We start from the raw sequence: 13,117 nt of genomic DNA on the forward strand, positions 1-13,117 counted from the left end.
TGCTGGATTACTGGAGAAATTGAGGTTTTTCGATAAGAAAAAGAAGGAAGCATGTGTCAGGTATAGACAGGATAAATCGAGTGACTCCTTAAAGGAGTATAAAGGCAGCAGGAGTATACTTAAGAGTGAAATCAGGAGGGCAAAAAGGGGATATAAGATAGCTTTGGCAAATAGGGTGAAGGAGAATCCAAAGGGTTTTTACAAATACATTAAGGACAAAAAGGTAACAGAGAAAAGAACTCCTCAAAGGTCAGGAAGGCAGCCTGTGTGTGGAACTGCAAGAGGTGGGCGAGATACTAAATGAGTATTTTGCATCAGTGTTTATTGTGGAGAAGGACATGGAAGATATAGAATGTGAGGAAATAGATGGTGACATCTTGAAAAATGTCCATTTTCCAGAGATGGCGGTGCTGGATGCCTTAAAATGCATTAAGATGGATAAATCCCTGGGAGCTGATCAGGTGAGCGCTGTGAGAAGCTAGGGAAGTTGCTGGGCCCCTTGCTGAGATATTTGTATCATCGATAGTCACAGGTGAGGTGCCGGAAGACTGGAGGTTGTCTAACATGGTGCCACTGTTTAAGAAAGGTGGTAAGGACAAGCCAGGGAACTATAGACCAGTGAGCCTGACATTGGTGGTGGACAAGTTGTTGGAGGGAATCCTGAGGGACAGGATTTATATGTATTTGGAAAGACAAGGACTGACAAGGGTTGGTCAACATGGCTTTGTGCATGGGAAATCATGTCTCACAAACTTGACTGAGTTTTTTGAACAAGTAACAAAGAGGATTGATGAGGGCAGAGTGGTAGACGTGATCTATACAGCCTTAGTAAAGCATTCGACAAGGTTCCTCATGGTTAGCAAGGTCAGATCTCATGGAATACAGGGAGAACTCGCCATTTGGATACAGAACTGGCTCGAAGGTAGAAGACCGAGTGTGGTGGTGGAGGCTTGATTTTCAGACTGGAGGCCTGTGACCATTGAAGTGCCATTTATATAAATGTTTTTCATCATTTATATAAATGTGAAAATAGGAGGTACAGTTATTAAGTTTGCAGATGACACCAAAGTTGGGGGTGTAGTGGACAGCGAACATTACCTCAGGAGTACAATGGGATCTTGATCAGATGGGCTGAAGAATGGCAGGTGGAGTTTAATTTAGATAAATGCAAGGTGTTGTATTTTGGCAACACAAATCAGAGCAATACTTATACACTCAATGGTAAGATTCTGGTGAGTGTTGCTGAACAGAGACCTTGGAGTGCAGGTTCATAGCTCCTTGAAAGTGGAGTCGCAGGTAGATAAGATAGTGAAGGTGGTGTTTGATATCCTTTCCTTTATTGGTCAGGGCATTGAAGATGTGAGGTCATGTTGCAGTTGTACAGGACATTGGTTAGGCCACTTTTGGAATAGTGTGTGCAATTCTGGTCTTCCTCCAATCGGGAGGATGTTGTAAAATTTGATGGAGTTCAGGACAGCTACAAAATTAGCATTTAGCTAACAATATGGAAATTTGCCTAGTATGTCCTGTATGTAAAAAGCAGGACAAACCCAACCTAGTCAATTATCACTATACTCTCGATCAAAGTGATAGAAATTGTTGTCAACATGCGAAGCTTGCAAAGGTATAAGCTGCTCACTGACACTTGGTTTGAGTTCTTTCAGGGCCACTCAGCTCCTGACTTCATTACAGCCTTGGCTCAAACTTGAATAAAGGAGCAGAACTCAACTTGAGGTAAGAATGACTGCCCTGGACATCAAAGACACTTAACCAAGTGTGACACCAAGGAGCCTGAGCAACACCAGTGTCAAAGAAAACACAGCTGGTTGGAGTCATACCTAGCATAAAGGAAGATGATGGTGATTACTGGAGATCAATCAGCCCAGTCCCAGGACATCTCTGCAGGCGTTCCTCTAGGTACTGTCCAAACTATAACAAATTCAGTTGCTTCATCAATATCTTTCTCTCCAGCATAATGTCAGAAGTGGGGATGTCTGCTGATGATTGCACAACATTAACACCATTAATGCTGAAACAATCCATGCCTATTCATGCAAGACCTGATCATCATCCAGGCTTGGCCTGAGGAGCAACAAATCACACTTGCACCACACAAATGCCTGGCAATTACCACCTCCCACAAGACAGAATCTCATCACTTGATATTCACTTGTATTACCGTTGCTGAATATCCCACTATCAATATGGCCTGGGCCTTACCATTACCCAGAAAAGTGAACCGGAACCACCACATAAATACTGTGCCTACAACAGCAGGTCAGAGGATAGAAGTCCTGCAGCAAGTAACTCACTTCCCCCAATGTCTCCCACGTTACACAAGGCAGGAGTGTGATGGAAGAACATGAACTGAAGATGCATGGGAACATCACCACTTACAACTTCTCCTTCAGGTCATACATCAAGCTAACCTAGAACTATATCAGTATTATTTCAGTGTCGCTAATACAAAACCCTGGAATTCCCTTAGTAACAACTCTACGGGTGTACCTACACACCAAGAATTGCAGCGGTTGAAGGCGGTAGCTCACCACCACCTTCTTCATGGCAAGTAGGGATGGGTAATAAATACTGGCTCAGACAGTGCTACCAACATCTCAGGAACAAATTTTTTAAACTGGAAACTCACTATTCTTACAAAAATGTATGTGAAAGACTGCACGGAATTATCAATTGAAGTGGCACTGGCTTACTGGCCTAATTTTACATAAAACAGTTCCACACCACAAGCAATGTTTTGCCTGAGCAATTGCAAATTTATTGTCCCGTAATTGTGAAGGAGGTAGAAGAGAGACCTGGAGCGTTTGTATACAAATCTTTGCTAGCAAGACAGATCTACAATTTAATTAATAAAGCATATGGATCCTTCCTCATATAAATAGAGGCAGAGTACAAAACGAGAAAAATTAGTTCGGCCCCAGTTGAAGTATTAGCTCCAATTTTGGGCAGCACACTTTAAAAAGGATATGAAGTACCAAAGAGTGTACTCACCAGGGTAACAGCACAGAGGGAAAACGAGTTAAATTTCCAGTCATGTTGACATTTCATCCGAATTGTTCTCTCAACCGCTCCGGCAGATTTATTTTCAAATTTCAAGAAGTGACAGAATTTTGGTCGTCTTTAGCAGGAAATTGCACCGCGATCATTTCTTCTCCCATCTCCCACCCAATGAAAATCCAGGGGGATGATGCTATGCAATGATTCCAAGTTACTAATGATTAAGATGTCAGTTTTTATCCATGCTGGGTTTCTGCTATCAGGTGGGACTCATCTGCATTGAACTCAATTAAATAGCTTGCTGTCACTCACTATTTGAAATCAAAAGTAAACAGTTACAAGAGTAAAATGTAGCTAATGTGTCAGAATCCTAACCATACACTAGCAAGTAACTAGCTTCAGGAAACAAAACAACATTAAGGAATCAGGAAAAAAAAAGTTGTCCCATCAGAACAAAAGAACTCTTCGACAAATATCACCAATGGGATCGCACACCACATGGATGGAGAGGGATCCAGGGGGATTCAGAGTCGTGGGGGGAGTATTTATTAATTAGATGGGTTAGTTGGTTACATAGTTATTGAATGGTGCTGTGGATGGGATGATCTGAGTTATACAGGTGGGAAGATTGTACGTGCGATGAGCAAAAGAAACAGTGGTAGCGTTAGGAAAAGCTCCTTTATGCGGTGAGTAATTAGAATCCGGAATATAGTGCACAGCCCGAGTGCGGCATGGAGGCAGATTAAAAAAAAAGTTGGACAAATAGCCAAAGAAATAAAATCACAGAACTAAGGGGAAAGGGTGGAAGACTGGACTTCATACATGTTATAACCAGTACAGCCTTTGGTGATCTGAGGAACACAAAAGTGTTTAATGACAAGGACCTCAGACTGGGCACAAGTTCATAATAATCAGAGCAATAATGTCACCCGCCCTCATGTATAAGGAGAGATGGACAATGTACAGCAGACATGTCAAAACCCTGGAGAAATGTCACCAACAATGCCTCTGCAAAATTTTGCAAATCCACTGGTAGTCTCAGTACTCCAATATCAGTGAATTCTCTCAGGACAACAACCCCAGCATCAAGGTACTGGTTACAGACAATCAATTGGGCAAGCTACATTGTCTGCATACCTGACACAAGACTTTCAAAACAAGCTCTTTATTCTGAGCCTGCTCATAGCAAGCAGTTACAAGGAGGACAGAGAAAACATTTCAAGTATATCCCCAACACCTCCCTGAAAAATTCAATATCCCATTGCGTCATGAAAATCTCTTGCCTAAGAGCGCCCAAACTGGAGAAGCAGCATTGACAAAGATGCCAACTATCTTGAGCATCTCCCAAAGACCCAGCTGAAGGCTCTTTCAAAAAACTGGAATATCCCACCATCTGCCTCTTCAGTCAAGGCTGGTGCATCAATTCAGCATTGGACCATTTAGTCACCTCAGGATCCTCAACTCTGGAATGGACAAAAGTCATCAGTTTTGAGGGATAGCTTATGGGAAACAGAATTTGTACACCAGTTCTCATTCTGCAAAATAACTGCTGTCTTAAATACACTATTTAGACTTATGGCAACAGAACCTACATAATAAAATTTCATTTGATTTCAGCACTAAATTATAGCCCAATAAACTTACTCCAAATTGAAGGCTTCTAGAAGTCAATGATTTCAAAAATAGCATGATTATTGTAGTTCAGAAATCTGAAACGTCTCCATATCAAACTGCGCATTTGAAAAGTAGTTTTAACTCAGTCCACTACACCGCTTTAAGTCTATGAAAAACCTGTTGCAGGCCATGGCTCAAATGGCAGCAACATCCTTGCCTTTGATCAGAAGGTTAAAACTTCAACTTTCACTTCACCACCTGAACTATCAAGGCTGATACTCCAGCACAGCTTTTGGGACAGTGGTGCACTTCTGCAGTGCCATCTTTCAGACAAAACACTAAACCAATGCCCCACCTGCCCTCAGCTGAAATAAACAATCCCATCACACTTTCATAAAAAAGCAGCAAGTAACCCACAGTCTCCTGGCCAATATTTATCCCTGAATCAATATCACGAAAACTGATTATCTGATCATTATCACATTCCCATTTGTAGGGGTTTGCTGCACACAAATTGACAATTATGCTTCCTGCTTGACAACAGTGGCAACACTAAAGTACTTCATTGGCTATAAAGTGATTTGAGATGCCCAGTTATGAACTACATAAATGTAAACTTTCCTCTTTATGTAGTTTTTTAATCCACTTTGAACTCAAACTGGACAAAGGAAGTCACAATAAAACTAAAAACAAAATTATCTCTAGGACTTGAGAGGTTTCTAAAATCATGAGGGGTATGGATAGGATAAATAGACAAACTCTTTTCCCTGGGGGAGGGGAGTCCAGAACTAGAGGGCATAGGTTTGAGGTGAGGGGAAAGATATAAAAGGGACCTAAAGGGCAACTTTTTCACGCAGAGGATAGTGCGTATATGGAATGAGCTGCCAGAGGAAGTAGTGGAGGCTGGTACAAATACAGCATTTAAAAGACATCTAGATGGGTATATGAATAGGAAGGGTTTGGAGGGATATGGGCCAAGTGCTGGCAGGTGGGACTAGATTGGGTTGGGATATCTGGCCGGCATGGATGAGTTGGACCAAAGGGTCTGTTTGCGTGCTGTACATCTCTATGGCTTACAATGCAGAGGCTGCCAGGTGCAACAATTGTGGACCCTGTGTCAACAATATCTACTGATTAGCTTCTGCTCCTAGAGATTGCATATTTAATGGGCAGTGCATATTTCTTCATTGAAAAAGAATTTCTGACATCCTATTGTTTGGCAATCTGACTAGACTTGTATTACATACCTGCTCGATTGCAATTAAAGTCTGTGAAGAGAATCCAGAATCGATTTACATAGCTACAAACCACAGATGGTTGAAGCACAGATTGTGAAAGCTCCTATATTCCAATTAGCCAAGCTATGTAGTCAGTAATAAACAATTAAAGTAGCAAGTAGAATCACATTATTGAAACATTTTAAAACTGACAATCAAATTCCTGATATATATTACCTTCAAACCAAGGTTAGTGACTTCAATATCTGCCACATGGCCAATTTTGCTATCCAACATCAAATTTGGCTAATTAACCTACTCTCTCCTGCTGAAGTCAACCATAATTCCAGAATCATCCTGAAAAGACAAATGCCTGACATCTTTACTTTACCTTGAAGCCCTCTACTTATTTTGGCAACAAATCCAAAAAAGCTTATGAACTTCTTTGCCACCTGAAACTGGGGTTCTCTGTTCAGCTGCCTCCGGTGCATTCAACCCTTGGCTGTCTCACCAAATCAAATCTACTAGTTGCTTTCCAAGCCAAAGAACTAGGCTAGATGTTTACTACCAAAGCAAGTAATATAGAAACACATGACAGAGCATTTGATCTCTTGAGCCTGTGCCACCATTCATTATGACCATCAAACCTTCATATTATCTATCACACCAACCTAATCCCACCTTCCTGCCTTCAATCCCACATGGTTTAGTTCTTATCCTTAAACGATGACCCCTGGTTCTGGACTTCCACACCATTGAGAACCACTTCTGGCATCTAACTTGCCCAGCCCTGTTAAAATTTGATTTCACTCATTTAAACTTCAACAAAGACAATCCTATCTGACTCAATCTTTCCTTATATATCTGTTCTGCTATCCCGGGAATCAATTTGATAAATCTTTGCTGCACTCCCTTTATAGCAAAAACATCATTCCTAGGTATGGAGATTAAATCTGCACACAATATTCCAGTTGTGGCCTCACCAATGCCCTGTGTAGTTGCAGCATGTTTCTCTACTCTCACCTTCTCACTACAAAGGCCAAAATACAGCTTGCCTTCTTTATTACCTGCTGTACTGGCACACTTGACTGATGCACAAGGACATCCAGGTCTCATTGAACATTCCCCTTCCTCAGTTTACAGCCACAGTAATCTGCCTTCCTATTTTTGCTACCAAAGTAAAGGATCTCATTATACTGCATCTACTATAAATCTGGCTACTCACTCAGCCTGTCCAAATCACACTGCAACATCTCTGCACCCTCCTCGCAGTTTACCCTTCCACCTAGCTCTGCGTCATCTGCAAATTTTGCGATGTTATATTTCGCTCCCTCATCTAAATCATCAACATATATTGTGAATAGCCAGGATCCTAGTGCTAATCTATGTGGTACTCCACTTCTCACTGCCTGCCATTCATTTATTCCTACTCTGTTTCCTGTCCGCTAACCAATTTTTCTATCCATCCCAATACACTAACCTAATTCTATGCACTTCAATTTTACACATTAATCTTTTATGTACAACTTTGTCAAAAGTCTTCTGAAAATCCAAATAAACCATATCTATTCACTACTTCTGTGAAGAATTCTAGATTTCTCAAGCATAATTTCAAAACCAATGATGTCTGATTTAGCACTGCTTTCCAATTACTCTTCTGTAAAATCCTTGATAACGTACTCCAGCATCTTCCCCACTGCCGATGTCACTGGTCTATAATTTCCTGCTTTCTCTCTACCTTACTTTTTAAATAGTTTAAATATTAGCTCCCTTCCAATCTGTAGAAACTGCTTCAGAGTCTAAAGAATCTTGGAAAACCAATGCATCCACTATTTCTAATGGACTTCCTTAAGTACTCTAGGACGTGGATTGTCAAGCCCTGAGAATTTATCCATCTTCAATCTCAAATTTCTCCGACACTATTCCTCTACTAATACTGATTTGCATCGTTTTCTCCCTATCACCAAATCCTGTGTCCCCCACCATTTTTGGAAGGTCATTTGTGTCCTCCATTGAAGTCAGAAGTGAAGTACGAGTTTAGCTTGTCAGCCATTTCTTTGTCATCCATTATAAATTCTTCAGTTTGTGACTGTAAGGCACCTACACTAGTTTGTCGATGGGATGCCAATGAAAGTACAGCTTTGTTTGAGATTGTATCAAGCTTTTTAAAGAGATGTTGGAGTTGTACTCATTCAAGAAAGTGAACAGTATTCCATTACACTGCTGACCTTTGCCTTGTAGGTGGTAGGTAGACTTTACAGAATCAGGCTGCGAGTCAAACGCCCCAAAATTCCTAGCTTCTGACTGCTTTTCTTGGCAATAGTATTTATATGCATGGTCCAGTTCAGTTAATGGTAACCCCCTAGATGGTGATAGTTGGGGATTCTGCAATGCTAACACCATTGAATGCCATGGGGAAAAGGTTAGATTCCCTTTTATTAATGATGGACAATGTCTGGCACTGACATGATGCAAATGTTATCCACAACCTCCTGCAAACAGACACAAACTCCCTCAGTACCTGAGAGGTCACAATAGGTGCTGAGTATTGTGTAGTTATCAGTAAGCATGTCCCCTTCTGAAATTACAATGGAGGAAATGGACAGCACACTGGCTCAGTGGTTAGCACCACTGCTTCATAGCACCAAGGACCTGGCTGCAATTCTATCCTCAGGTGAATGTCTGTATTAAGTTTGCACTGGTTTCCTCCAGGTGCTCTGGTTTCTTCCTACAGTGCAAAGATGTGCAGGTTAAATGGCTTGACCATGCCAAGTTGCCCATAGTGTCCAAGGATGTGTAGGTTAGGTGGGTCGGCCATGGTTAATATGGGGTTACAGGGATAAGAGCAGGGGGCAGAGTCTGGATGGGATACTCTTCTGAGGGACACAATGGGCCTGAGATGATTAACCCCCACAACTACAACCATCTTCCTCCGTACTTGGCATGACCCCAATCAGTGAAGAGTTTCCCTCCCGATTCCCACTTATTCCGATTGTGCTAGACTCCGAGGCCATTCTCAGTGAAATGATTCCTTGATGTCAAGGACAGTCATTCACACTTTTCCAGTGAAGCACTTTTATTCATGTTTGAAACAAGGCTGTAATGAAGTCAGGAGGTGACTGACCCTGTATATAAAAAAGATGCCTTTGCAGTTACCAGCACGGTCAGCTGTTACTTGATATCATGTAATTGGTTGAAGTGTGGAGTCTGTGATGCTGAATATCTCTGAAGGACACAAAGATGGATCATTCACTCAGCATTTCTGGATGAAGTTGGCTAAAAATGCTTTGGTCTTGTCTTCTGCACTAATGTGTCGCATTTCTTATCATTTAAAACTGATTTTTTTTAGAGCACCGTCCTCTGGTTAGGAATACCCAGTTAGTTGTATACAGTCAGCTCTGATGTAACGGTTCTGATAGTTCCATTCTCGTATGATCCCACGTTACAAGAAAAGTGTGTAATGGCCGTGCCATTTAAACTAGTGGGGCCAGAGTGTGTCATAGCCAGTACAGGTAAGGAAAATTCACATTTTACAAATAACAGTCGAAATTCTTCAATCGCGTTGAAGCCACTTTGCATTGAAGCAGCACGCATTATAGCAGAAGACCATGAAGGGTAGGACTGCAGAGAGTAGATCTGATCCACAGGTGTGGTATCACTTGATACAGTATATCACTACCTCGCTGTCTAGCATGCAAGTAATTCTATGTTCTAGTTTCACCAGTTAACACCAATTTTGGGTATGTCTGGTGCTGTTCCTGCCGTGATCTCCTACACTCTTCACTGAACCAGGGATGAAAGGTAATAGAGTGAGGAACATGCCAAGCCAGAGTCTAATAAATGTAACTGCTTCAGTTGATGGTGAACAGCACTTTATTGTTCCTACATATCTTTCAAATCATAGCCAAAACATATCCAGCAATCAATTACCTTCCTGCCCACACTGTCAGTGCCTAAGCCCATCAAATCTTCTAGATTTGCCTCCTCCTCTTTATCTATACCAGCTCCAATGTCATCTGCAGACAGACTCAGCCCACAACTATGCTGATGATATCCAATTCAACTGCTAAACCACCTTTCTTAATCCCTCCATTAGCTGGGTTGTTAGATTTCTCATCAGATATCCAGTTGTTAATGAACTGCAATTTCCTCTACCACTGATATGACTGAACCTTCTCTCCCCATCCCCTAATACATACTGTATCCTTGCCACGGATTTAAACTCTTACCTATCTCTATGTCAGGTGAAAACACTAGTGAGACCACATTTGAAGTACTATGTGCAATTCTGGTTGCCCTACAATATAAGAGATGTTATTAAACCAGAAAGAGTACAGAAAAGATTTACTAGTATACCAACAGGACTGGAAGATGTGAGTTATAAGGAGAGGTTGGATAAGCTTAGATGTTTTCCTCTGAAACATAGGTGATCTTCTAGAGGTCTATAAAATCATGAGGTGGATAGCCAACAGCATTGCCGCATGATAGGGGAGTGTAAAACTAGAGGACATAGGTGACAGGGAAGAGATACCAAAGGTGAGGGAGGGCCTGGAACATGCTGCCAGAGGTAGTAGTGGAAGCAAGTAGAATTTGTCACTTGAGACATTTAGACAGGTACATGGATGGGATAATATGAAGGGATATGTACCAAACGCAGGCATGGGCAAGTTGGGCCGAAGGGCCTGTTTCCATGCTATAGACCTCTGACTGTATAACTCAGGTGCCTGGTGAAAGCAGTGGGTAGGACCCAAGTCCCATTTATTAGTACTGTATGCTGCTATTAGTCAGAAAGCAGTGTAAAAATAATTTTCAACCCATTTATCTTCACTGTTTATATCCTTCAGAATCTGTATCTCGCTTCAACTTAGTTAGAATGCCTTGCATTGTTCAGTCAGAAATTATGGCTTGGAGTCCCACTTTCAAGAAAAGCTCCCACTTTTGAGCTCCTGAGCTTTGTGAAGCAGGTGAAAAATCAAGGCCCTGTACCATGCGTGTTTATTCCTACTAGGAGAAAGTGAGGACTGCAGATGCTGGAGATCAGAGCTCAAAAATGTGCTGCTGGAAAAGTGCAGCAGGCCAGGCAGCATCCAAGGAGAAGGAGAATCGACGTTTCAGGCAAAAGCCCTTCTTCAGGAATGTTTATTCCTACCCCAAAAACAGTTTTGTGATATAAATGAGTATTTTGTGTACTTTGGTTTGGTGGTATAGTTATAAACAGTTTAAAAATCTAACTTTAATTCAGATTACAAAGGCATTTCAGTGTAATTTTTATCAGTTAGAGTGCATGTGCAGTGGAGAAACAATAGGAAAATTAAATTGAGTGCATTAAAATACAGTCAGTGCTGCTATAATGCAGAAGTTCCGTTCTCATGCAATCCCGTATTACAAGAAAATCGCTTAAGAGCACCACCATTTAAACTAGAATCACACTATGCCCGAATGTGACTCCTGACTCTCAGCAATATGGTTGACTCTTAACTGTCCACTGGGCATTCAGGGATGGACAATAAATGCTGCCTAGCCAGCAACGGCCTCAGCCCATGAATGAATGAAGAAAATAGCCCCACAGCATTGTGGTTGACTCAAATGCCCTCCGAAATGGCTTAGCAAGCCACTCTGATCAAAGGTACGTATGGATATGCAGCAAATGCTGAACTTGTCAAAGATACCACGCCCCCATCCCATGAATGAACAAAGAGAAAATATATGCATCCATAAGGTATGATGATTAATCCTGAAATGAAAACAAAAATTTTTTTCTTTTAAAATCTAAAATGTCATGAGTACAGCTGCATGTTCCACTGACTAATTGTGATAGCAGCAAGTACAATAGGACCAATGGCTAAAATATGAAGGCCAAGAAGCATCAAAGGAGGCCTGCAAGGCTAAACCAGGACAGGCAGAGGATCTGAACAAGATTTCACCTAGGCCAGGCTGTGATAAAAGGAGCTAGAGGAAAAACAAAAGGCTAAAAAGTTCCAGCTGACAAGTATTATAAACATGGTGCTAAAATAATACCCACTGGATATAATGCATATTACTGAGTAGCACCACAGTGATAAAATTATGGTAGACGGAGCAAATGCTGTAACAGGAAGTATATGTAATTAAAGGATTTTGATATACAGGATATTCCCCAAGGGAAGTGCACTTTTATTTTTTCCCATGACCGATATATTACTTTTGTGCCCTTGAGCATAACCAGCGGTTTCAAATCCTTTCTGATTTATGGGACATTAGCCCAAGTCTCAACCAGCGAACTTAAATCAGGGTTCCACATCTGTTCCAGATTTCCATCTTTGCAGTTCCTCACCAGCTTTGTAAAAGGCACAGCCAGGAGACTGCAAGAGGCATAACATCCCATTTGCCTTTGATTATTTTCTCTACCTGTGAGCGACATTTCAAATGATCTGTGTACCTGAACTTCTGAGTTTTGACGGACTTACACAGATTCTAAATTTGCACTATATAAGAGAGTTCACTGCTTTTTCCCTTTTAAGTCCAAAGACCTTATGTTTTCTGCACTAATATCCATTTGGCTCAGTTTTGCCCATTTAATTCATCTGTCGACGCCTGTTCGTAATTTTATGAAGCCATCGACTGCGATTAGTATAACCTACCTTTGTGTCATCTGCAAATTTTGTTATGTGGATTTCTCTCACATCAAAATTGTTTACAACTCAGTCATTAACTTAACAAATAGCACAGGTTCCAACATATCACTTTGCAGAACATCACGAATCACATCTGTCAGTTACAGTCCCTCCTGCTCAGCCAATATCCTAAAAGGGTTGATGATGTTCCTGGAATTGATGGAAATTAAGTTTAGCGAACAGAATCTAATGAGAGACTTTATCAAAACCCTTCAGAAATTCTGTATATAAATAACAGAGACAAATCTGTCCATCTCTTTAAATCACATTTTCAAAAATGGTTTAAGTCAGTTTACCTGGGAATGGCCTATCATTTACAAAACTACAGGTGGAAATTTCAAGTTTTCAACAACAGATGATGAGGTAAATCATATAATTTCCTGACTTCCAGTGATTACCTTTATTCCCCCCACCCATGTCTGTCTCTCCCTTTCCCCCCTTCACCACCACGCCCCCCCACACACACATAGGGAAAAGACTTGTCTATTTACCCTATCCGTGCCCCTCCTGATTTTATAAGGTCACCCCGCAGACTCTGATGGTCCAGGAAAAACAGCCCCAGCCTGTTCAGCCTCTCCTTATAGCTCAAATCCTCCAACCCTGGCATTAACTTAACAA

General features: G+C 41.3%; 1 protein-coding gene across 2 annotated transcripts in view; it reads right to left on the reverse strand.

Annotated features, from left to right (window-relative positions):
* The window catches only part of prmt9 (protein arginine methyltransferase 9), a 42,094-nt gene extending 39,013 nt beyond the window's left edge, over positions 1 to 3,081 (reverse strand). For both annotated transcript variants that reach the window (XM_043699445.1, XM_043699438.1), the window contains exon 1: positions 3,010 to 3,081. In XM_043699445.1, the coding sequence (XP_043555380.1) occupies positions 3,010 to 3,066 (57 nt within the window). In that variant the 5' untranslated portion in view covers positions 3,067 to 3,081. The remainder of the gene's footprint in view (positions 1 to 3,009) is intronic.
* Between the last annotated feature and the right edge of the window lie 10,036 nt (positions 3,082 to 13,117).

Source organism: Chiloscyllium plagiosum, chromosome 1 (assembly GCF_004010195.1).
Source record: "Chiloscyllium plagiosum isolate BGI_BamShark_2017 chromosome 1, ASM401019v2, whole genome shotgun sequence".
Lineage (NCBI taxonomy): Eukaryota > Metazoa > Chordata > Chondrichthyes > Orectolobiformes > Hemiscylliidae > Chiloscyllium > Chiloscyllium plagiosum.